This window comes from Arthrobotrys flagrans (assembly GCF_004000055.1).
Source record: "Arthrobotrys flagrans strain CBS H-5679 chromosome Unknown unitig_1, whole genome shotgun sequence".
NCBI classification, from domain to species: Eukaryota; Fungi; Ascomycota; class Orbiliomycetes; order Orbiliales; family Orbiliaceae; genus Arthrobotrys; species Arthrobotrys flagrans.
The window spans coordinates 3,893,484-3,918,849 of NW_027137556.1; the positions used below are offsets into that span (position 1 = coordinate 3,893,484).

The window sequence follows — 25,366 nt, forward strand, 5'->3', positions numbered from 1 at the left end:
TGTATCACCAACAATTGCAACTGGTGGAACCCACCAACTGGCACTGCAAACTTCTAGCTTGTAGAAGATACCAACACGCATCGATCTATCCGTTGTCAAAGCTGCCACCCATGCGGAGAGTTCTCGTTGTTATGTTCGAACAGAAAATTTAGTGAGGGTTAGATTCTGATAGTGCGTCAATATGGTTGCGACCCTGCATTGCAAACCTATGGCAACTGGGCTCCCCACAGCGTGCGCACAACACCAACAGATTTCAGGCAACATTCGCGGCCTTCAACGACACGAGACTGCCCCTCAAAACGTTTCTTTCGATAACCTCTCCACAAACCTTTGAAGAAAGAAAGACAAGAAGTAACAATTAACTCTTAAAGGTATCTATTTCCATTCATTCTTCCACAGGTACTCCATTGGCGCCTTTATTTGCTAATCTGGCTGTGGCGGAAAAGTTCGTATATATATATATATCTCTTGGTGGAGGACCACCCCACATCCTTCTTGGCCTTCTCTCTTCTTCACCTCCCTGGTGCTCCGAACATTAACATCCTCCTCCACGCCATCACCAGCTTCCAGTCATCGCCATATCGTATCGACATCCAATCCTCATCTCTTAAGCATCAATTGCTCTCTCCCTCCTCCTACAAGGGACGAAATCGTCGGAATGCCTCCTCCTCCACAGCTTCCAAAGGTCGGGAAGAACCTGTATAACCAGGGTCTTGGGAAAGGTGCCAACAGCGGTGGAAGGTAGACGCTCCCTTCTCCTTCTCTTCATATTCGAAGTAGCCAGCTCCCAACAACAACAACGCGGTTTTAGAGGCCGTTGGAGTTCTTGAGCTATTGCTAACCTGGTGCTTTTCTTTTGATATAGGGTCTCACAACCAGAAAGGTGGGTGAAATTGCTAGAATAGTCTAATAGTGGTGGAAGCGACCCGCTAAGATTTGATACAGCATCGTGTGCTTTGTCTGTCGTCGAGAGAAACCCCAGTCTCAGTACTCTGGACGTCAATTAGCGAAGCATAGGGGTACTATCTATCAGCGTATGTTCTCTTTCTCCTTGAAACGTCTTTGATGATAGTGGAGCTATGTAATTGACTGTGGTGGATTGGTGTATAGCATTCACTTCTGGCGGCAAAGGAAAACCGCAGCATCGAACTACTTGCAAAACTTGCACGGCTGACCAGACTACTGAGCTCACTTGCATTGTCTGTGGTGAAACTAATGGACTTAGTCACTTTGCAAAGACTCAAAGGAAGAATCCAGATATTGCTGTAAGTTTCCTGCTTTCAAGTCCTGATGGAACTTGTGATGGTAGTCCAGCCTGATATTGATTATGATGGATGTGGGATACAGCGTTGCAAGGATTGTATCAACAAACAGGCAGAAATCGCTCCAGACCTCGAAATGCCGGATAGTGATGACTACGCATCATCCGATGAGGAAGATGTACGTTTATATCAATCTCAACTCTGCTTATCGAACAGAATCTAACTCGCCCACAGGGAGTGGACTTCGACACTGGCAACAAGGAGGACCGAAACACTAACAACGTTGTTCGTGCCGGCACTAGCTACGCCGGCTCTAGCATCCATACTAATACCCTCACTTCTGACAACCTAAACCGTCTCGAACAAACCACTGGATCTGCGATAACTCCACCTCCTGGTGCTGCCCAGGCGGCAGACGGATGGGTCACCAAACCCCGTCAACCACCACTTCAGCAACAGTTTCAATCTGAGACAATGACTACGATGACCTATGACTCTGCTCCTCGCAATGGAAACGGTCCAAAGTCCACGGGAACCGAGCTGCGCAAGAACGGATGGGCAAAGGTCAGCAAGCTTCCGAAGAAAGGCCAGGTTCAGAGTATCGGTGATTTTGGGTCTGATGATGGGTATGATGATGCCGAGGGGTCTGTGACTTCTAGTGCGAGTGCATGGACGGATCGGAAAAAGACCATCAGGACAGACTTTGACGATGATCCTTGGGCTAGGCGCTATAAATGATCTTTTTTCCCTCTGCTTTCCCCCCTTTTTTCTATTTCTGTTTATGTTTGTGCTTTCATTGTCGAGGGATGGCGTATATCGGCATTCTGTTCTTCTGCATGCTTCTTTCGTTTTTCAGGTGCTAGCTCGTTGGGGGTTTTATGGCGTTTTGTTTTTTTTCTTTTCTTTTCTTTTTCTTTCCTTGCTGTCATCTGCTTCTGCTGTTTTAAACACTATGAACGCCATCAACGATTCGGGATCGAAAGGAGGGCGAAAGTTCTCTTTCTTGATATGGGTTTCATAGACTCTGATAACTCTACTCTCTTTCTTACGTCCACACCCTGCAGGCCCCGGACGACTGAGTTCCCCATCCTTCCTCGGTCTCTTGTTCCCCGCATCCTGTAACTTGACCTCCCATTCCCCTCCCCTCCTCTTGTGGTTTCATCTGCAAGGTGACTTGTGGTCTCTAACGGTGAAGTCATATCTCGACGCGCGCGCAAAGGGCGGTAAGGAAGCTTTAGTTCCGTGGTTCTATTGTTTCATCCGTCCTCTTATTGAGAGGGTTGATATCTTTTTAGAAATTTAAAGATAACGTGATAAACTCGCCGTATATAGATCATCGATGTCGACCTACATGGAAGGAAAACCCTTTTAAAAAAAAAACCATACTTTTTTGCCACGAGGGCTTGGTAGATGAATCAGATTTTAACCACACCACAACAGATGCCATGGATCTCACTGTCCTTCCCGAGTGCGATGGTATAATTAATTTAGAAGTCTATTGATAGGTTTTTCGATGGTTACACGGGGCATATAGACGTCAGGTCCAACACAGAAAATTAATTTATATGCATGCATATGACGCATCGATTTATATACTATCTTAGCCAACCAAGTCCACTCACTCATAAAAAGGAAGATTATATTACGGTTTACGATTTCAAGTATCTTTTTGATCAGGATCAGAATTAATATTATATCTCTCACCCTCCCCCCCCGGCCGCCGCCAATCAGCAAAACCAAAGAAAAAACAGCAAAGGTCTATCTAAACCAATATCTGAAAGGTGGCCCTATCGAAACATCTCTTTTTTTTCGCTTCGCAAAAAACGGCTCGTGTGGTAAATGAAATAAGAGAGGAAAAAGAGAGACAAAGGAAAAGAAATATAAAAAAAAGAAACGCCAGAAGGCAAAAAAAAGGAAGGAAAAGAAATTCGCTTTTTTGGGGAAGACAAAAAAGAAAACATCCTATCAAAGGGCACGCACGCTTGAAGAGAGGGATGAGATGTAAGGGGGTAGAGGTTACATACAAAAGAAAAAAGTGATGGAGGAGAGGGATTGACAAAGGAAAAAAAGTTTAAAATGCAAAAATGCAGATGTAACGAAGGTCGAGAAAAAGCAAAGCAAGAGGAAAAGACGATTATAAACACCGGTGGTAATGCAAAAAGAACGAAATAACAGAAACATTTATATAAAAAAAAAGAAGAGGCAATGAAAGAGTGGTTTGAACGCCAAAGAAAGTAAAATCCCGCTTTCTGATCCGACGATGTGTAGGTTTTGGGGGGTGGGGAATGTTAATACAAAGTGTTATAAAGGTGCTGCTGCTGAAGGGATTGCGCTGCTTTGATGATTAAAAAGAGTGTAGACAAAAAAGGTTGTGTTTTATACAAAAAATATTAGGAGTTCTTCTTCTGGTTATGCATCTTGATAATAAAAAAGGACCACCACAGTGTCAACCCTGAATTCCATAAACGATTCGAAGGATCCCCGCAAGAAAGAGCTTTTTGTTTTGAGTATCGCCTGGGGAAGAGTGAGTGAAAGGACGTTGTTTTTCTTTGGTGTGTGTGAAAATGAAGAGTGCGAAAGGAAGTTCAAAAGACATGCGAGTTAGGAGTGTGAAGCGGTTCTAAAAACAAAGTTCGTTCGTAGCCCGTATGTCCACCTTCGAAAGTTTTCGTGTCTGTTGGGTGATGTTTTTCTAGGACGTTTATTACAAACAGATATATGGTGGTAAAAAGGAGGAGAAAAAAACATACGCAACCCCAGGGCAAAAAATTGGGAAGGAGAATTTCGCTAACAAGAAAATATGAAGGCCCCACCGCTGAAAAATATGAAAAAAAAAAAAAAACACAGAGGTAAATATCACAGATGTCTAAGGTTGTGGGAAGTATCAAGGTACATAAACAAAGGAAATGTGTAAAATGTGTAAAATATGTGCAAGAGACGTCCTTCGGCTTCATGAGTCGTGGGATGCAGAGGAAGTATACATACGGAACGCAAGACCTTTACCGTTTCGATCCAGCATAGGCAGTTGCGGCGGCCGAGGCAGCCCAGTTTCCGTTGTCGAGAAGTGGGGAATTCCACTTGGGAATCGGACTGTCATCTTCAGAGTTACGTTGACCAGATCGCTTTCGCCCCTTGGCTGGTGCCTCTGTTCGGAGACCCATGCTTACAACTTGGAGTTGTGGCTTCTGCTGCTTGTGAGAAGGAGGCGTCGGGTAGCCATGGGAAGGAAGAGCGCGCTCAGGTGTTCCTTGCTGTGATAGAACCGGCGACCCTCTTTCCAACTTTCTCATGGCCTTGGCGGCATGAACGAGAACCTCATCTAAGAGTTCCTCTTCTTCGTCCGGGGTTTCGTAACGGGCTGCAGAGTTCCTGGCCATCTGTCGACGGGCCTTGCTGTTCGACGAGGTTAACTGAGATTGTGGCTCGACCCTAGGTGGGTACGACGGATTCCTCTTAATCTGCGAGTTCATGCTAGGAGGGGGCGAGATTAGCTGAGTCCGCGAGTGTCGGTTGTTGCTGCTAAGACCGGCGATGTTGGGGATCTCAGAAACCTGGATAGGTGCATACTCTCGGCTGGATTCCTTAAAGTCGCCGGAGGACGTGCCTGTCGGGCTCGAGACTTGATCGATAATCATCGACGACCTGTTTGACGACCACGGACCGCACCCAACTTGTGCCTCGATATCGTCAGCAGGGCTGACGGGGATTGATGTTCTTCCAGATAGCCTTCGTACCCTCTTGCGGAAATGTGAAAATATGCCCTCCTTTGTTCCAGGTGGCGACATAACACCTCGTCCACCATTTAGCGAAGACAGTGCCGCAGCGTGGGCGGGATTCGTGTACTGCTGTTGGCTGTTTGTCGAAAGTTGTCTTCCAAGCTTCTTTCCAGACTTTTCGTCGAAAGTTAGATGCTTAGTATCAGTGTGGTCGTGGTTGTTAGCTTGAGCGTGAACAGTATCCGATAGAGGAGTGATGGGTCTAATCGTTGGAAGAATTGGAATCGGGGCTCCAGTTCCACGAAGACCGTGCCATGTCGATCTCTTCTCAGTAGGTTGACGAGTCGAAGTTGGTGCTGTGATTTCGGTTTGTGTTATCTTAGGGCCAGCCTTAGTCTCAGATTGGGTGGTAGTTGCTGAGATTTGCACCACCGATGCAGTGTTAGTGCCAGCGAACGACTTCCGGAACCAAGAATGCTTAGTATTGAGGCTTGATTGAGGGGTTGGCTGTACGACCTGCTCCATCGAAGGACGAGCGAATTCGGACTGTCGGCTTCTGAGAGCTCGGGTCTGCGGCTGAGGAACTGGCTTTGGCTTTAAGGGGTCAACAGCATCAATGAAGTACTCATGAGCGAGTGCCTGCGTCGATGTTGGTCGGCCTCTTGGATCCCACAGCAGACACGATGTAACAAACTGAGAAAGGGAAGCTGGCCATTGCGACAGAGGTAGGTAATGTTGTTCAATCGACTGCGGCGTCATCCTTGGGAACGAAAATCCAAGCTTCTGTGCTAACCGGATACCATCCTTCCATTCACCACCGCCAATCTTCCTTCCACTGCGGGACTGCCAGTTTCCTGGGCTTCCCATGACCTCACACACTCTCCAAACCTGATCGACTTCGTTACTACCAGGGAAGAGAGGCTTGAGTGTAGCAATCTCGACGGCCATAGCACCAACTGCCCAAATATCGACGGGTGCACTGTATTCACCTGCCCTGAGGAGGACCTCTGGCGCTCTGTACCATCTTGTCGAAACGTAGGTCGTATATGGAACCTTGGAGTGCATCTCCCTCGCCAGACCAAAGTCGGCAATCTTAACAGTGTAAGCACCGGGGGTTGCAGGTGGAGTCATGCTCGAATATCGTCTAAAAGGAGCATTCGAATCATAAGAAGGACCGGCAGATGTAGAAACCAGAATGTTTTCTGGCTTAATGTCACGGTGGAAGAATCCTTGCGCGTGAATGTGTTCTAGGCCCGACATGATTTGGTATCTTAACACCATGTTAGTACTGAATTCAATTAGACTATCAAACTAGAAGGAAAAAAAAACCCACAGTATGCTCTTAACAGTCTCTTGGTCCAAGCACTTATGGTCTCTAGACTTCATAAGTTGATATAGATTACCATCCATGTATTCCATGGCAATGTGTAATTTTCTAGTTGTTGGATCTAAGAAGATATCTAGGGCGGGGACGAGATGAGGGTGTGGAGGAAGTTTTTGCAAAAATATAACTTCTCGTAGTTCTAGACACGGGGCGAATGATTCGAAAGTCTTCTTCATCGTCTTGATCGCAACCTATTCCAACTGTTAGAATATCACACCAGGGAAACGAACAAAATCGATACGTACCACACTGCCTCGACGAGCAACACTGCTGCCGGCGCTACGCACTTTGGCGAGCACAACACTACCAAAGCTCCCATCCCCAATATCTTTGAGAACATCAAATTTGTCCGTCAGGGACAGGGTGTTCCCTGAGGATATAAGAGACATCGTGAATTAAAGTCGTTCTATTCGGTAAGCCGTCATTAGTATCGAGAAAGGCAGAATGAAAATCAACGAAAGAATACAATCCCCTGAACATCACCAAAAATATACAAAGAAAATTAAACTGTCAGCCGTTCTTCCATGCGGAAGGAAATAGTGTCAGAAAGGCGAACCACAATTGACTAGCACGACCAGGTACCAGCCAAATGACCCCGATTTAGCCTTTCGATCGACGAAACGGGCAACCGTAAGCGTCCTTGAGAGAACGATGATTGTCAAACCACCGACTTTCGGTCTACCAACGGGTAAAATGAGAGCTAGGTTTGTAGGCGTCCGACACCTCTTATGAAGGTGATGATGGGACTTCTGTTGATAGTTGGAAATTGGGGGATGAGGAGTAAGAATGTACCTCCTTAGAAAAAATGGAATATGTGCATTTGGAGAAACGCGGTCGGCAGGCTTAAGAATTGCGCAACCATACGCCTGTTCAGCCTTCAGGAACTCGAAATCGACTCCCAAAGATTGATCCGGCCTTACAAGGTTTTGCTTACACCGCTGACCGCCCTCGTGGTACTAATTGTAACGATGGGTACGGAAAAAGAGGTATAGATGAAAAAAAAGTATAGACCCACTAACCTGGTCGGAACGACAGCCGAGATATATTGGGATCGGAGAGAAAAGAGTACAGGGTCGATGGTAAATCGAAATCCCAATGCGTGTAATTTCAAGCCAGAATTATAAGAAGAATATGCCCGCTTCACAGAAACGGATATATAAGTACTTGAAATCTCGGTTTGCTTGCTGACTATTATTAGGAGACCCTGAATTGAGTGTCCGCGGTTTATCGGTACTTGCGGAACGAGCGAGATGTCGGCAAAGGTTTTAAGCACGAAGCAAACAGTGCAGCGACTAAAAGTTATATATTTATTTTCCAATTCTTGTGTCTGTGTCTCTCTCTGATGCTCTGCTCTTGGAATAAAAAGGCAGGCAGACAGGTCGGCAAGAATGGTCTCCTTCGACTTAAGTTGACAGGCGACGAGTCTCTCCACGGGAGGTCGGACAAGAGGGTGTATGGTCAGGTCGAGTCACCACAGTGCCGCCGTTGACGCTGAGATATGGAGATAGTGTGAGATGGAAGGGCGGAAGACAGGAAGAGTGCGGATTGACGCAAGGAGGCGGCGTCTTAGAACGTCGGAGTAGTGCGTGGAGAAGGAATATGCAGTTGCGACTGGACTGTGTGCGTTGGAAACTCCTTGCAGTTGAATTTGCACCCTGTAATACGATACGATGCGATATATCCTGAATTACACCAAAATGAACGACCAAAACTTGCAGAAGAACAGAAAGGAAAAGATGATGTATAAAGGAAAGAAGAGATATGGTTAGACTTTACGAAGAGGGGGATGAGAGGAGGAAGAGGGGGAGAGAAGAGATGATGGTGGTGGTGGTGGAGAGAAGAGAAGGCGGATGGAATAGAGTACAGGAATAGGAGGGAGAAAAGAAATTATGGCCGGCGTCGATGATGGTTTCTCTTAGCAGAGTAATTAAGTCTTGAATATCCTAATATACGACACGACCTGGACTTGATTGATTTCAACGCATTTGCAGTAAATTATAACGATGGCCATGCCATGGCCTCGCCTGGGGGTCGTTCTGAATAAGGGACCAGAACTATAACCATGCCCTTGAAGACCGAAGGCCTTCGACAGCCAGTGCCCATACACCCTCACCTCAGTGCTCCGGTGCTTCTGGATTGACTTGACTTGATGGGATGGCCAATCCATAACGGACGGCTCAAAAGAAACAAACGAGAGGTGCCCTGCCCGAGAATCAAAAAAAGCAATCTACTAACCTGGTCTGGCTTGTAATTTCCTCTTTTTTGTCCCCTTACCGGTTTCTTGATTTGAAGTTGCTCTCTTCTCAAACAGATTCGCCAGGGGTTCGACAGAAAAAGAAGAAAGCAATTCTCGACGAGGCTCTCTGAAGCTGACTAGTCGTGCAGAGGTTAGACTGATCGTGGTGGAATGGACGATGGATGGACGATGCTTTCTATCAGGCGAGATAATATACGTTCGCGATGGTATATTTAAGAAATCAAAAGACCGACTGTGGTAATAGGTAAGTTAAAAAAGAGGTTGGGTCAGTTAGAAATCAAAACATTGCCCGACGATGGCTCTCATTGGCTTCCATCGCTGATTGATCGAAAGAAGTGTTTCCATCCAAGCTCAGCTTATGCATAGTGCAGAACTCGACCTCACAGGATGGCAAGCAACCGGTTGCTGAGGTGTCTATGCTTATTTGCTGCTCTGCTATCATCTTCCCCACATATAACTAAACCTGGTTGGGATGAAATCACGTTTTTTTTTCTTAGGTCAACGGGTCGTTCAAATCCAGCATCGTCTATATGCATGTTGAGTCCCTGACTTATCCTCAAAAGTCACGATTTTACTTCCATTCTGGAACCGATTAAAGCTGCAGGACCCAAACACTTCTTTTTCCCGCGTTGAGATGGTAACTGGTCGACACAAAAGTACCATCTACCGCTGCAATACCTCAGCCCTCATACAAAGATCCCAATGGGAGTGGGTAACGGACAGGTCTCGACTCCTATTCGTTCGGGTGTCTCACCCTCCAAAAAAAATTACTCTAGCGTGTTTTCCCTGCGGTTTACAGTTCAGTGACTTGCTTTTTGGTCACGGTTTCCCTGAAATGTTGCCCCTTATTCCAACCTAACTATTACTGCGTTGAGAGCGAGGTTTCAATTTTTTTCATTTTTCGTTTTTCATTATTATTATTATTATTTTTTCCTTTCGGACGGGATGGCTGGGATGGAAGACTTCGATGGGACGTGCCAAGCTGTGCGGTGGACCCCTTTTGTGCCGAATGCTTGCCGCTGGCCAACCGACTATGGCTCTATTAATGGTGTGCTGATAATTATCACCAATCGCCCAACAGAATCATTACAAACACCGTCGACTAATGATGAAGATATTTTCCATCATCTGTTGATCAATTGTGGTTGCTAGCGTTTAGGTCAAGTCAACGTGACTTCTTGATGCACGTGTGTGCCGTAAGCCTTGGTCTTGGTCTCCGGCTCGACAAATAAGACGATGCTTCCATGCAAAGACGGAAGCAGTTCGAACGTCAAATATAGTCAGGCTACTAGCATCGATCACGAATATAGAGTGCTTCAACGTGTTTCGTCCAGCCATGCTTTTTTGAGGGAAATATTGAAAACCACCTTCACCAATTACATTCAAATATATTCCCGTAGAAACTTTAGAGGTAGGAAGGATTCAAAGATCCAGCCGTTTCTTACAAACAACAGTTGCATGATCTCATCAGTCCGATTCCGGATGTTCATCGCGGCTGGCCGGCGTCTGAAAAGGTCCCGTCCTTGCATCTGCATGAAAGGCAACTGTCAAAGAAAGAACGAATTCGAATCCCTCGAGGCGAGGGATTATATCATATCATGCGGTGTCATCGCTATACTAAGTATACACATTTATGCCGCAGGAGTCATACGTTTGACATCGTTGCGCAGGGCAGTAGCAGCCGAAGCAACAGCATCGCCACCAAGCATCATTATATCTACATGCTTAAGTTACCCACCAGATCTTTTCCGAGGAAAATTAATCTTCCGTAACGAAAAGTGACAGAGAGGATTTCCAGAACGCTGGATCCTCTCCCCGCCTATACCACAAAATTTCCCAAACGCCTTGAACTGTAACGTACCACGCCACCAAAATTTCAGCGCGAGGTAGCACCCGAATCTCTGGAATATATGCACCGTCAATCACTTATGCAGGTTCGAAACCTTCGTGTGCCTTGCTCGCGAAGAAAGGATCTTTTTTTTTTCTTTGATGGCTCAGGCCTCTATCATATTCCTCGGGTATCAACCCGACCTCTGGAAGGTCCGAATGTCCCTCGCATATCGGGTTCCTCTCTAACACACGTGGAAAATCGGGAGGTAAGGCTTTATGTACACTTTGCCATCGAAGGAAGGTTGATATGCCCCTCCCCCTTTTTCCAAAAAGACGAAATCCATATCACTTTTGGCGATCGGTCCCGGGAGGCGATATCAATCAGATCTCTAGCGTGATTCTCAACGCGTCCGAGCGACATTCATTCGATACTCACCCCAAAGAGTTCGTGATTCTTCTTTTTTCGAAATGCAATTCCGGAATTACCAGATTTGGTGTTAAGCTCGTGAATTTCAATACAATTGAGACAAGGTCTGCGGCAGTACGGATACCTGGGACGTATCCGAAATTAAAAACGCATGGTCTGTTCTTTCACCTCTTTATAGCTCTTGGGTGTAGATTTTCGTTCGAGAATCGCGAAGACGCCTGGGGAGGACCCTGAAGAATTCCATTTCCCGTTGCAGGATGCAGTTTAAGGCAAGTGGGTCAATCTGCTGCACCGAAGCTCGGGGAACTGGGAAGGGGAAATTAGGGTTGCTTGTCAAGGATCATCCATCGCTTTGCAAGATTATTTTTTTTTGCCCATTCAACTTCCAACGGCGTGCGCCCATCGTAGAGCAATGTTCCACGGTTTAATGTTAATCTCTCATCTGATCATTTATGAGACCCCGCTAACCCACCAGGTTACCACTGAACTATCTTCACGGTCGATATTACTGATATGATTCGTTTACAGAGTACCTAGGTAATTTGTGCCAAAGAATGAAAAGATGTGGAAATAGGCTATGACACTCTGTAACCCGTGGGACGTTTCTCTGATAGTTGACATTCCGATGCAGCGACACGACGGCGGGCCTCGGGAAGGAAAAGGGAGGACGGAAACTTCACGGGTTCTGATACAGGGACGTCAGAGTTTGTCGGCGGCGGGGAAGGGGTTCGCACTGTAATTACTCAAGTATATACTATGAATGGCGGGAGGGTTTGAATTATCACGGAGAACTTTTCCTAACTTCCCAACCTCCTGGGGTTATATTCAGGAAGTAAGGGTAGTGTTATAATGTTCAAACGGAAGGTTCCGTGGTTTTTTCATCGATCAACTGTATAAAAGGGTAGTCAAAGGCGGTGGAGGAAGGAAACAAAATGTTTGGCAACCATGAAACGAGAAAAGTTTCGACGGGACCTTCGTCCACGCGAATGACTTGCATGACCGGCCGTAAGGGAGGGAGGGTTTGGTTCCATGGATAAACTGATTAAGTCTATATCACGAGATTGGGGTTCTTTGGTTTGGAGTTTTACATAAGCAGTGGAAACCGTGCAGTCCACAAGGGAAATTGGGATAACCAGGATCGTATGCACAGAGTACATAATGTGAAGTCGATATAATATTCGGGCTTAACGAAGTTCCTTCCATAAACTCAGGAGAGAAATGAGAACAAAGGATATGGTGGTTCATTAATCGATTGGCATAGTTGCTAATTAAAATTATAAAACAGCCACAATGCATGATCGAAAGATTGCAGATAGGTACATAAAGAAAAAATTTGGCCTAGAGGATGCATAAAAACAACTTCGACAAAGCATATGTCCCATGAAGATCAAAACATTACCTCTACGCCCGCTAAAATGCAGAAATGAGACCCAACTTGCGCTCGAATCTGTTGATCTGAGCAACCTTACCTGTGACTTGCCACATACCCCCCTTAAGCAACATGATCATTCACCCCGTCTAGTCTCCCACCGATAGTCCCATCACTCTCATACCTTTCTCTCAATTTCCGTTTACTCAACCCATCCAACTTCTGTCTCCAACTTGGCTTAAAATTCACCAGGAAAGATTGTAAACCCGGTCCCACCACAAAGAGTACTACAACCAATATCCAAGCCACTCGGTTCCCAACCACAGTCGACTCATATCGACTCCTTATTGCTTGATATATCGGTGGCCATACAGCTCCACCACAGACTCCGAGTACCTGCCATGAGGCACCCCACTTCACGTTCCTGCCTGATAGACCGCGTAGTGAGATAGCGAAGATAGTAGGGAAGAGTATCGATTCGAAGAACTGAAGTAGCATATGGAGTGCGACTATGGCCTCGGAATTTGTCGTCGTATACTGCAACCCTACGAGAAGCGTAGATGTAATGACACAACCGGATGCGAAGAGGAGGTACCACCATCGAGCTGGAAAGTAGAACATCCCCACCCCACCAGCGAGGCGGCCAAATGCAAGGAGACCTTCGGCGGACCAGAGGTAGGTGTTTGTTTTATTTCTAGTAGGGCTGTTAGTATTTTGAAAGTTTCAGGGTTGATGTCTGAAGAATACGTACACGTATCCAGGTGAGAATATGCTAATAAGGTTGGGCCCGTTGATGGTGATGATTTCTTGGGCGCCGGTATAGCAAAATTGGGCCCACACACCGATAAGCAATAGTGCCTTTTTTCCAACGAGCCGCCTTTGTGCATTCTCATCAAGTGATCTCGCTGGGCGCCATCTGTTGACTCGGGTTATTTCCGCATCTCTATGAACTTGTTAGCAGGCCTAGATTGAGAAGATATACATCCCAAGTGGAGGGGAGAACTTACGTGCACTCCGGTAATGGAACATACCAAAAGAACAATGCGAGTGCGAAGTCGAAGAAAGCAACACCGAGATAACCCCATTGTACGCTTATAAGCCACTCCGTATTCGATGACCTCTCATCCCGTCGGAAGATAACTTTATCGGCCAGTATTGGTGCAAAGACATTCCCAATCGCTTGAGCACCCTGCGAGAGATTCAGTCTGGCTTCCCAGTGTTCCGCCGGCCCGCAGATAGCAACGAATAAGTTCGCTGCAACTTCAATTCTACGTAAAAGATTTAGTTAGGTATAGAGAACTAATACTTTGAATTCCGTAAATTTGGAAACGGTAGGGGTCATACGTCGCTACACCGAGTCCGCTAATAAAGTTTGATATGATGAATCCCGGATATGTCTGCAAGACGCCGCAGGGCCAAAATACGATACAGCCGACACCATAGATAACTAGTCCGACAATGAACGTGATACGAAATCCGTAATGGCGGAAGATATATCCACTGAACGTTAACGGGCCTACGAAATAGCCTCTAAAAAAAAATTATTTTATTTTAGCGCTCAAATTCGAATTTCGGGAAGTTTAGCAATACGACGAACCCGTAATAGGCGCTATGCAAACCAATCAATGCCCCTTCTGTATTCTTTATTGTACTGGTTATTTTGTTATTTAGGACCTAATGGCATTTTTCTTCTTAGTCTGATATTTCATCAAGTCTTAACGGCGGAGCGTGGCGTGGCGTCTATAGACGGTTTGGTTCGACTCTATTTCCAACAGTTAGCGTGTTGCATGCATAAATAACCTCGTCGGCCCTAATTGACATCTCTCACCACAGACAAAAGCCCAGATGCGAACCCCCACAGAAAGAACAAAATCGTCACTATCGCAACAGGAGCAACCGATTCATAGGCACTCAGCTCCACAGCTGATTTCGATGAATGCAGCTGGTAAAAGTTGTTATTCGGGTCCCCGCCAAATCCCGGGTTGGGAGAAGGCTGTCGGAATTCGCTGTGGTGGGCAGAACCGACACTGTCTTCATGGCGCCAGTTGTCTAATCCGTGGTGGTTTTGCCCGCCGTTTGCTCGAGGGGATCGCGGCCCCATCCGAGCCGGGACTCGAAGTCGCTGTGTGAACGTCAACGCGGCGATTAGGAACTCATATATATTGACCGGGGTCTGAGGCGCTCGAAGTTCGAATCGTGAATTGTCGACAACTACTCTCGATCATGGTTTGAGTGTCTACGGAAGCAAGTAATTGTGCCGGCAAGCGGCATGGACTCTCAACGGGTAGCAGGAAGGAGATAAATGAAAAAAGTCTTGGGACCACATCTGAAATTTTAAACCCGGAGAAGCGCGATTAAACGGTTGGCAGCTGGCCCCCATATGATGTGTCTGTACCTCGATATCCCTGCCCCCATGACGGGCCTCCATATCCCATTACCCACGTTGCAAAGGTAAGTTAAACTCGATTAGCTATTAGTCCTAGCCTAAGACGGCGAAGAACTGTGCTAACGTCTTTTATATTCCGTCCTATATTTCGTACTAAGATATGCAAGCAATTCGATGTCAGAATTAAGCATTTCAAACCAAGAGATTCTGTCGACTAAGGGAATCCAGATTTCAAATTTCATTAATATTGCAAGCAGAGGGGCTGCCGATTTTCGAGGGTCCACCCTCGAGCTCTCGCCTTTGCGAATGCGAGAGGGCCTTCGGTTTTTGGAGGTGGACCCCCGCATTTTGCCGGTTGGTCGGAGAAATAAGATATTTCTCTTTGCAAAGGAAACTTGATTTCGCACGATTGCAAAGTAATTCTCATGGAGCCCGGCGATCCAACCGGAAGGCCAGTTGCCTGAATGATTTATGTCATGATATCTTGGAGCTTTTCCAGTTGTCACGCTCGCCTAACTTTAGCTTCGGAAACCCCAAAGAACCCCAGGAATTTTCTTCGAAGATTCCACGTCGGTCTTCGAAGACGTCTCCGGATCCTTAGGAATGGCTGTAACCAAAGAGATCCTCCATAACGACAATGGACTCAATGTTTGCTCTCTGCTGTCGACGGCGTAACATTGTGAGACAGAATGGCATCCTTCTAAAGCCAGGGAACCTATTGAGTGAAAGATTACCGACACAGTGCAGGGGTGGGCATGGCATGGCTTAAAATTGCCGTTTAAACTGAGATGTTCCCCCAGCCAAAAAAACCTCGTCTTCCTGGCATTTTCCATTTGACGTGCTCCAGGACACATCAGGATTTTCATGCAAGATTAAGTACGTCCCTTCTATAGGCAGCGGACGGGCCGCACCATGGGAGAAACAGCCTTTTTCGTCGACCATCTACAGATATACATCCTTCCAACTCGGTTGTACCCAAGACCGAGATCTAATACTTCCAAACCCCGTCGATGAAATCGATTTGTGCTTGGATATTGCGTTCGATGCAATTAACCAATGTAGTATAATGGATAATGGCGGTTCCCTCACCACAGGCACGCTTACCGCCTCGATAACCCAAGCTGCGACGACGACCAGCAAACTCTACAGCACCGGCATAACTCTCGCATCACCAAGCGAAAATGGAGGAAACCACGGCCCCACGGTCTCTGCGACCACAATCGTCTTTTTGGTGCTGGCATTCATCTCCGTCGCACTCCGGGTCATTGCGAGAGGTTTTATTGCACGAAGAATGCGCATTGATGATTACCTTATCCTCGTCGCCTTTGCGTTATCCTTCGGCATGTGTCTTTCAATCATACAAGGTGTGAACTATGGATTCGGACGGCATTCAAGTGCGATACCGTATGCCATGGCATTGGAGAAACAAAAATATCAATATGCGTTTACATTATTGTTCAATCCAGCGATCGCTATGACAAAGGTATCGATCTTGGCGTTCTATCTACTGATATTCAAAGTTCAAAAGCACTTTCGGAGATTTTGCTGGATTACCATGGCGGTGGTTATCAGTGCCGGAGTTGCGCTCACTCTACTCCTAGCGTTTCGATGCTCTCCTATCGGACTTGTTTTTGATCCAGAGTCGAATAGACAGCCATTTGAAGGTTGTATTGGGACTGTTCGGTAAGATTGGATCTCAGCCTCGCCACAAAAACAGACAGCTGATATTATCTATAGTATATATTTTGCTTCAGCACCAATTAATATACTCGATGACCTCGCCATAATCGTTCTGCCCATCCCCGTCTTGACATCACTCCGCCTTCCTACCCGCCAAAAAGCTATCTTGCTTGTTGTATTCAGCCTCGGGTTATTTGATATCGTCGTGGGAATAATCCGCATTCATTACTTCCAATTGACAGAAAGCCAAGCCCTCGACTTCGATTACAATGCAGCCTATTCATTCATGTGGGCGGCAATTGAGGTTAACGTTGGGATCGTCTGTGCGTCAATTCCGATGACAAAGCCTTTGATATCGAGGTTCTTTCCTGGCTGGCTGGGCTCAACATCGCTATCCGAAGGTCATCGGGATAATACCCATTACGACCCTACGTTTTATAATAACAGTCCCGGAACCCCGCTGACACCGCAGATGCCACTCGCACGCCGTGGCACAATTGGCAGCACAAGCCACAGACCATCAATTGGAGTCGCTTGGATGTCTGCTTATGGGGACACACACGGTGCAGTAGGCGAGTTGGGACATGTTGATGGTGATGGCAGGATTATATCTCCTCGAGGAAGACGAAATGCCCATCCTGCTAATAGACTTGAGGCAGCGCTCTGGGAGGATAATGCGATATTCATTAAGACACCACCCGGGACGCTACACAGGATCGCAGAGCGGGGACGGGAGCATCGATATGGTAGCCTTGAAAATGGCGGTAGTGGTTCTACTGCCGTCGCGCGGCCGAGTGATGCTAGTAGCTATCTCGAGCATATCCCGACATCGTCAAAGTCGCAAACACCACCCTGGGAGAAGTTAGAACTGGACGAAATCGATCCACTAGACTCGAGTGGCATCGTCCGGTCTCCTACAGCTCTGACTGGACCTGAGGAGGATATCCCACCTTGGGAGAAGCTTGAACTCCCCGGGTTGGATGATCCAAACCTTATGGGATTCAGCGAACCGTTCAAATCCAAATCATCGGCTAAATCCCCTGGGGAGTCTTCACTGAATACATATATTGAGCCAAAAAGAAAGCAGTCTCGCAAAACATCTACTTCCTCCACGGGCTCTTCATCGACCCGTGCCCCATCCGGGATATTTGGAATCGGACGCTCTCGGAGTAAATCTAGACCCGAAGGGCTCTCTCTAGAAATTCCTAACCGACATAGTGGCCAAATCCCCCAGATCTTTGAACCTGGTTCTAGAAAAACCAGCCAAGATACCGATATTTCACCAACTGATAAACGACGTTCTATGAAAACGGGACCAGAACCCCTTCTCCCGCCGCCACCTCCTGGAATGGACACCCCGGACGGCTCGACACCTCACCTCCCACCCCCAACTGTGTCCTCGATACACCGCTCAAGCTCATCATCCGGCGAAGCACCCCTCGGCGCCCGAAAAGAACAAATCGACGTCGCCAATGAAAAACAAATAGTCGAACCACCCGATGGAACACTAACCCCTATTGTCGACCCTCCACCTTGGGAAAATCTGCACCTCGAAGATCTAAGCAACAAATCAAAACCATACAACTCAACCCCATCACCTGAAGAGAAACGTTCAAAGCCTTCAGCTGCTCGTACGGAATCAACGAAGAGTGTTTCACTCATTCGAGATAACCTTACGCGAGAGCAATATGAAAAATTGGGGTCGATAATAGACCCTGCTACACCGGCTAGTGGGATTGTAACCCCTGCGTGGGCGAAAGAAGAGAATCTGCGGGAGGATGAGGGTGATACGCCTCCTGCGGTAATCGGATCTAGTACCGGGTTTGCTAGAGTCGGTGGAACGCCGACGAGGGTGCGGAAACTAAAAGATTATTTTGGAGAAGAGAATATTGGGGCCTTCATGGAGATTGGACCAGGAAGGTCTGGTAATCGTGCTGATGAGGACGATGATGATGAAGATGAAGATGAGGAAAAGAAGCGGGAGAAACGGCAAGTGTGAGGAAAAGATACAGAACTTTCTTTCAAAATAAGGGTAATATAAAAGCGAGGAAGTTCCAAAGAGGACATATATTTCTTTGATGTTTGACTTTGATTGATTATGAGCCCTTCTTTCTTTCTACCACCACTGCCATTACCTCGTGGAAGACATATTACGGCGTTATATTTCTGGCAAGATTTTTTCTTTTTTGTTTTTTCTCCCTTGATGGCTGGCTTTTGGGGATGTTATTTAGAGCAATGCTTTGGAATTGCATTTAGCGATTTTTTGCTGTCGGATTTTGTACAAGTATTATACCACTAGTTTTTGAGAAGTTTGCTCTGATTCGATATTTGTTTCTATTATGTTGCTTTTGAATCTAGAGTTTTTGTTTTTTTATATGCTCATAGCTTTACCTTTTACCTCAATGATATTTATATTTGACTATGGGACCTAGATTTCACTAGAACATACTTGGGTAGTCTTATTCGTCGGCTCTCCTCACTTTGAGTAACGTCAGTTCGATTACAGGGCCAAAGAAACTTAACTACCAACCGTGTTACTAAATCTAAGATCGATTCGCATTACGTCAAATCTTATGCTTAAAAGCTAGACTAAAAAAAAAAAAAAAAAAAAAAAAAGAACTTAAAACTGATCGGATCTTTACAGTCTCTCGACGCCGACCTCGCCGTATAATATTGAAATATATGCGCAAGCCTTCTGATTGGTTGGATATTGAAGTCCCGATTCGGGATAGTGTTGTTTCTCTCCCATATAGTTGACCGATAATTTATGTTCGAAGATATATAAAAGCCGTAGGTTAAACTCCGAGGGATTGTATTACGTCGTTTGGAATTGGGTTTTTAGTGTGGTTTTGATGGGAGTATGGGGATAGGTGGAGATATGAGGGGAGTTTGGATTTATATAAAGGGTCTTGATGTCTTTAGCTTTGGATTCGGTGGCAGAACGGAATACAAGGTGTCATTTTATATTGCGCACTCTGGTGTAGAAATTTTTTTTCTACGGATTAAATATTTCTTAGTCAGTTTCTAGACTTGCAGTATAACGTCAACGTTTCGAATTAATCTTCGATCCAACATGTCTGATAAAATCACAATTGCAGGGCGAGAGGTTGGTGCAACGGGTAAGTCCTCAGTCTATCTAAATACCTACGTAAATATACATTCTCCTAACTTTTCTCAGGATTCGGTTTGATGGCCTTCACCAGCCGATCCTTCATAATCACCGACACAGAAATATTCGCCTCAGTAAATGCTTCCCTTTCACACGGCGCTAATTTCTTCGTATTAGGCGAATTCTACGGTCTCCGTGATCCGGAAGATAACCTACACATGCTCAGACGCTACTTCACCGCTCACCCCGAGGCGGTGGATAAAGTAGTCCTCTCTGTTAAAGCGGGTATGAACTAGGCGACTCGTACTCCGGATTCCGGTCCTGCTGCTTTACATGCTTCAATTAAGAATATTTTGGAGAAGACGGGGAGGGATAAAATTGATGTGTTTTGTATTGCGAGGGTGGATAAGAATATACCGCTTGGAGAGAGAGTTATAAAGTGGTGAAAGAGTATATCGAAGCCGGAAAGATTGGAAGTTTCTGTCCGAGCGAGTGTTCGGCCGAGACGATTAGGAAAGCAGTGGCTATCCTCGGAAAAGAGAATATCTCCTGCGTGGAGCTAGAAGTATCACTCTGGGCTACCAAAATATTTGAAAATGGAGTAGCAGAAGTGTGTAAAGAGTTCGATATACCCATCGCAGCTTATTCACCACTTGGAAGGGGTTTTTTGACAGGACAGTTTAAGAGTGCAGATGATCTGCCGGAAGGTGATATGAGAAGGCATTTTGATCGGTTCAAGCCGGAGAATTTTGGGAAGAATTTGGAGTTGGTGGAGTTGGTGAGGGGGATTGCGGAGAGGAAAGGGTGTACGAGTAGTCAGTTGGGGTTGGCGTGGGTTAGACAGGTTGGAAGTCGAAGGGGTGGGGTGAGGATTATTCCTATTTTGTGAGTCCGCTCCCAGATATAGCTCCTGGCTCCTTATCGATATCACACCTGCGTTGGATTTGTTTGTGTGAAGTCGGTTGGGGATGATATGATATCTTCTTTTGAAATTATAGGTGATGCTAATCACGGGGATATATGGTGATAGTGGTGCGACAAAGCAGGCGCAAGTTGCTGAGAACCTTCAATCGGTCGAATTGACGGATTCTGAGATGGATGAGATTGATGGAATTCTCAAGAACTTTAAACCTACCGGAGGACGATATTTTGGACACTTGGAGGGTATGTTGTATCAATAATTATATTTAACAGCCGAGGTTAAGTGCTGTTGGATTTTGTCGATCGCGTTCCCGTGAGGTTTATGTTTAAGAATTGCGTTGGTCTGTTGGGTGTTTTAATGTGGATCAGTGTACCATGCCAGGCTGTTATAGATCCTTTGGGGATAATTGGTTGTGCCTGGATGCTATTTTAAGAAAAGGATAAAAAAAAGGATGCTTCGATTGTCTCCCACAAGTTCATAGATTCAACGGACGAAGACATTTACCCGATGTCTACCCGCAAAGATACATGCAACTACATTCTAGTGCCTGCCCAGCTGTGGATTGTGCAACAGTGGCAGGTGCCGCCTTTGCGGGTGTGTGATGGAACAGCGCTAGCAACTAACTGGGACGGGCAGTCGTAAGCTTGCCGTGCTGCCGGCCCCTGTTCGAGGTCCCAAGCCTTGTCTTGTTCGTTCGTGAAGCCTGTACCGAAGCAAATAAGTATCGAAGGGGCAATCTGCTGTTTCGTTTAAATACGGCTGTTGTTCCGTGATATCCAGCCAACGGTGGCTTCTTTTTTTTTCTAGGTTTCTCACCCGCAGTTCGGAATACGAGACCCCCATCCATGCATTTCTACCATCGGTCTTACTCACCTTCATCCTTCCCACTTCGCGCCTTGATCACCTCACCACTTCAGTTTCGACTTTCGAAAGCATCAATTACTTCTCCTAAACGACAATTAGCTTTGTATTAGCTAGAGTAGTATAGGCTTCTGTTCACTATGCAGGCCTTACAACGTTCCGTCGGTAAGCTGATGAAACGCTCGGCTGACGATGTTGATGTCGGAACCATCATCTCTGACGTCAGGAACTACGACGAACGGCTCAACAGGGTATGTCCAGACCACAACCACACGGATTGACCCTATATATCCTAATATCACGACTTAATCAAAATCTATTATTAAAAAATAAAAATAAAAATAAAAATAAAAATAAAATAAAATACTAAGTGGAAAATATAACCAAATATAGTTAATCGAAGACCTTACAAAATATCAAACTGCAATCTCCCAGTTACTTGTTCACCAAAATGCAGCTTCTAAAGAGCTGTCTGTGCTCTATAACCCTATCCCTTCGGAACGAGTTGCACTTGATCCGGCGCGATTACAAAGAATTGAGGAATATCAGGTTGTTGCGGCTGAGATGAAAGAGGAGCTTAAGTCGACGGCTCAGAAGGTCAATAATGTGATTAAACAGACCAATGTGGTGAGGGTGGGTATTTTTAGCTAGTTCCTTTGCTAGGTATAGACGATGGTGCTAACGGGGTTTTAATAGGGCTGCCTGAAACCGGTGAAGAAGTCGTTGGATAAGAGGGAGAATTATAAGGTATCTATTTGCAACGTTTATCGGTGTTTTTATAGGGAATGAATCGCTGATTGGTGGTAATTAGCTTGACTATGAACGGCACACCTCGACGGTGGAAAATGCGCGTAAGAAGGGCGCACGCACCGAGAGGTATAGGCCTACGTACCGTGAATTTATACACTATGGGATATAATCTGACGAAAGGATGATTTAGAGAAATGGGTGCCCAAGCCAAAGCAGAACACAACCTCGAAGAATCCACCGCAAAATACCAAACCCTAGACAACCACATCCGGGTCACCGTCCCGCCAATCCTCGACGCAATTGGCGTCTACATACCCTACGTCCTCCACGCACTAACAGAAATCACCACGGACTTCGTCGGTATCCAATACCGTTTCATCAACGACTTCGCTGTCCGCCACAGTCTAGTAAAATATGATGCCGTGGAGGAGGAATGGAAACAAGATTTCATGCCGATAAAAGAACACGCCGAGCAATTTAAGCTCCTGCAGAATGGAAAAGCGGTGCATAAACCCATGGAGATGAAGTATTCTTCACCTGGTTCTCCGGTTTTGGAAAAGAAGGGGTTTTTGTCAAGGAGGCAGAGTAGTAAGACGGAAGAGGATATTGGTCATCCGATCCATAGAGTGAGGACTAGTGATCCGCCGCCGTCTTACAGTCAGTCGAATCAATTAGACCCACCCGGGGGACGACCGATGTCGAGACAACACTCTGCTGGAAGCGGGCTTGGACTCGGTATTGAAGGGAAAGCTGCGCCACCAAGACCAATATCAAGAAAATCTTCAAGCAGCATCTGGGGAAAAGATAAACCTTCGGACGGATCAATCCGCCCAACCGTTCAAAAGATCCAATCTTCAACATCGGTTAAATCATTCCAACCCGAAGCAGCAGCAACAACTACGCCCCCAACCAGTACTTATGGAACAAACGGGATGAAATTAACGTCTAAACAATCTTCAGCATCGCTAGCTAGTGCTGCTGCTGCTGTCGCAGCGAAGAAAAAGGCACCGCCACCGCCCGTTCCGTTGAAGTCGAAACCTGCTCCGAAGCCGAGGGATGTTTATGTAGTTGCTTTGTATTCTTTTCAACCTCAGAGTAAAGGGGATTTGGAGTTGAGAGAGGGGGATAGAGTTAAGGTTGTGCAGAAGACTGAGAGTGTTGAAGGTGAGTTTTATCGTCATATATACTTACCTGTTTTATATACCATATGAGAGGGATTGTTTTGCTAATATTTGGCGGGATTGATTAGATTGGTGGGAGGGAGAGATTACAGAATCCGATGGGAAGACCAGGAAGGGATTCTTTCCGGCGAATTATTGTCAGATGGAATAGACTTTATATCAGTTACGAAAGTGTGACTTTATGGCTCTTTATCATTTCTTTTTGTCTGGGGATGGACTCTTTCGTGATTTATTGCATGTTGATGACTGGTGTATGTAAAGGGCTTTTTATCATTGCCTACTTATCTAATCAAGGGTCAGGCAGCGTTAGGTGCCGTACTTGACATACTTGACTGGAGATTTATAGGAGGGGATTAAAGATGGGGGGGGTATAAACCTCAGTGATTTGTTGGGGGTTGGCCCCATTTATTCCTGGTCTGAGCTTGCTCCGCTGCTAGCCTGATTTTATATATTTCTTCATGAAAAATCACTTTGAAATACGGTCCCTCTCCACTTTCCTGAGTTGAAACCTGGGTCCTTTATTTCAGGGATTCATAATTAGCAGCCCAGGTTGAATGAAGGTATATACGCATATTAAAGGCTGTGAAGCTTATAGATGGATCAAGAGAAGAAAGATTGTGAATTTAATGGAAGTATGCTCACGTGTGGCTGGGGTGTCGTCAAAGGGAGGAAATATTGATCCGGAGCTTTGTGACATTGCTCTCGATATTAGGGAATCTGGGCGATTCAGATTAGCATGGGGCTTCTGCTCAAGAACCATGTACATCCGTATATTGATATATGGGTGTATTTGTCTTAAACCTTGTTCGATTTGGGATGAAGCTAGATACGATATCGCCCTTCCTATATATAAGTATACTCGAGTAGGTTGTATATTTCTGCAAATACTAGTCATAGATATCATTGAAGCCAATGAGATCTATATACGGATACTCAACATACCTAAAGCAATGAGGCAAGAAGCACGATTCGCTAGAGCGAGATCATGCGCATGCTTTCCGGGTATTTTGAGGAACTGGCTTCAAAGCCTTAGAAAACATATAACACACAAATCTGCGGACCAGGATCTAATAACAGGCTGGTAGGCTACACACTAATGCGATGGTTTCAACTGATGTAGGAAGATAAATTGATGCTTCAATACTAGTTGAAGCCTGGATCACTTGATATCATTAGTGATTAGATGTGGTTTCATAGGTTGGCACACTTGCTTGCCTATCATAACCTTAATGCGTGGTGGACATGGGAGAGGCTTAGTGGTTCAAAGGCACCGCGGATACCGGTTTGTCACATATTTAACCTCTGACCCTGATCAGCTGAATCGATCATGATATCAGAGGTTAGTTTCTACTCGATGGTTTTAGTATTCGAGGCGGATGGTTAAGCCTCGCTCCGTAGTTGCGATTCGAATAATCAAGCTGGCCATGCAAACTTTAAACGAAGTACGGAGCCATCCTCTACATCTCGCTAATGGGAAAACTTTCATTTCGTGATAATACTGGACCACACTGGATAGTTAACTTATAACGGTGACACGATTATAATTTCGCAAGCTTCTAGATATCGAGATTCGGGGATTAGCCCATCAAGACAAGCGTACTTTTAAACCTTTGCAAGTGCACTGTTATAGAAATTGTATTTAACGAATTCAATTGGATCAAGCTTTTCCACGGGCTGTATGTACTCTTGTAGGGCCCTGCTGGCTGATTCTCATACGATCGTATTTATATGCGTGAAGTTAAGACGTGTTGGCGTGGTATTTTTCTTTGAACATGTTCTATGCTATTAGCCTAGTCTCGTCACCCCCACGGGAATTGATATTGCATAATAAATTCATTTTATTTCCTAACTTTTGGCTGATTGTAGTTAAAGGATGAAGTGCGGTAACGTTATAGTAAGGCCGTAATCCGCGATGTATCAGCTCTCGTTACTTGATTCTGTGTATAAGCATCTAAGTACATATGCGGCATACAATGAAGCTTTGTATTTCAATATCGATATGTCTCACACATGTTGATACTCGTTCTCTGCCCAACGTCGCTTGATAAGCGGGTACTCTGATTTTGTTAACCCAAGCTCCACACCCCAAATACGGCAACCAGGCGAGTGTATTACAGCTTTTTCCGCACGTTCGGCCGCCTTGGCTTCTATTGCCCATTCACCATTGTTTGCTATAGAGGTGAATATCTCCCATTGGTGCTGTGCCCATGATTTACTCCCGAACCTCGGATC

The 25,366-nt window shown here is 45.7% G+C and overlaps 6 protein-coding genes across 7 annotated transcripts; 4 read left to right on the plus strand and 2 right to left on the minus strand.

Moving 5' to 3' along the window:
* Positions 1-658: 658 nt before the first annotated feature.
* Positions 659-2,000, plus strand: DFL_009173 (uncharacterized protein; the record flags this gene model as incomplete). The annotated part of the gene is made up of 6 exons (XM_067639019.1): positions 659-741; positions 866-883; positions 946-1,034; positions 1,111-1,265; positions 1,348-1,440; positions 1,497-2,000. 6 exons carry the CDS (start codon positions 659-661, stop codon positions 1,998-2,000), a joined length of 942 nt encoding a protein of 313 aa, XP_067486849.1.
* Positions 2,001-4,261: 2,261 nt separating this feature from the next.
* On the minus strand, positions 4,262-6,751 carry DFL_009174 (uncharacterized protein; the record flags this gene model as incomplete). Its single annotated transcript, XM_067639020.1, has 3 exons — positions 4,262-6,248; positions 6,312-6,553; positions 6,608-6,751. 3 exons carry the CDS (start codon positions 6,749-6,751, stop codon positions 4,262-4,264), a joined length of 2,373 nt encoding a protein of 790 aa, XP_067486850.1.
* Positions 6,752-12,368: 5,617 nt separating this feature from the next.
* DFL_009175 (uncharacterized protein) lies at positions 12,369-14,346 on the minus strand (the record flags this gene model as incomplete). 2 transcript variants are annotated; one of them, XM_067639022.1, is made up of 7 exons in its annotated part: positions 12,369-12,939; positions 12,997-13,188; positions 13,253-13,513; positions 13,590-13,775; positions 13,843-13,896; positions 13,994-14,007; positions 14,074-14,346. In XM_067639022.1, 7 exons carry the CDS (start codon positions 14,344-14,346, stop codon positions 12,369-12,371), a joined length of 1,551 nt encoding a protein of 516 aa, XP_067486852.1. The 2 variants fall into 2 exon arrangements, with proteins under 2 accessions (XP_067486852.1, XP_067486851.1); XM_067639021.1 differs by lacking the exon at positions 13,994-14,007 and having other exon boundaries at positions 13,843-13,919; positions 14,077-14,346.
* Positions 14,347-15,697: 1,351 nt separating this feature from the next.
* On the plus strand, positions 15,698-18,310 carry DFL_009176 (uncharacterized protein; the record flags this gene model as incomplete). Its single annotated transcript, XM_067639023.1, has 2 exons — positions 15,698-16,314; positions 16,369-18,310. The coding sequence occupies 2 exons, from the start codon at positions 15,698-15,700 to the stop codon at positions 18,308-18,310; spliced, it is 2,559 nt and encodes an 852-aa protein (XP_067486853.1).
* A 1,074-nt stretch (positions 18,311-19,384) lies between these two features.
* On the plus strand, positions 19,385-20,601 carry DFL_009177 (uncharacterized protein; the record flags this gene model as incomplete). The annotated part of the gene is made up of 4 exons (XM_067639024.1): positions 19,385-19,430; positions 19,490-19,705; positions 19,861-20,305; positions 20,451-20,601. The coding sequence occupies 4 exons, from the start codon at positions 19,385-19,387 to the stop codon at positions 20,599-20,601; spliced, it is 858 nt and encodes a 285-aa protein (XP_067486854.1).
* Positions 20,602-21,343: 742 nt separating this feature from the next.
* Positions 21,344-23,285, plus strand: DFL_009178 (uncharacterized protein; the record flags this gene model as incomplete). Its single annotated transcript, XM_067639025.1, has 6 exons — positions 21,344-21,454; positions 21,597-21,836; positions 21,900-21,950; positions 22,015-22,079; positions 22,144-23,117; positions 23,203-23,285. 6 exons carry the CDS (start codon positions 21,344-21,346, stop codon positions 23,283-23,285), a joined length of 1,524 nt encoding a protein of 507 aa, XP_067486855.1.
* Positions 23,286-25,366: the final 2,081 nt, after the last annotated feature.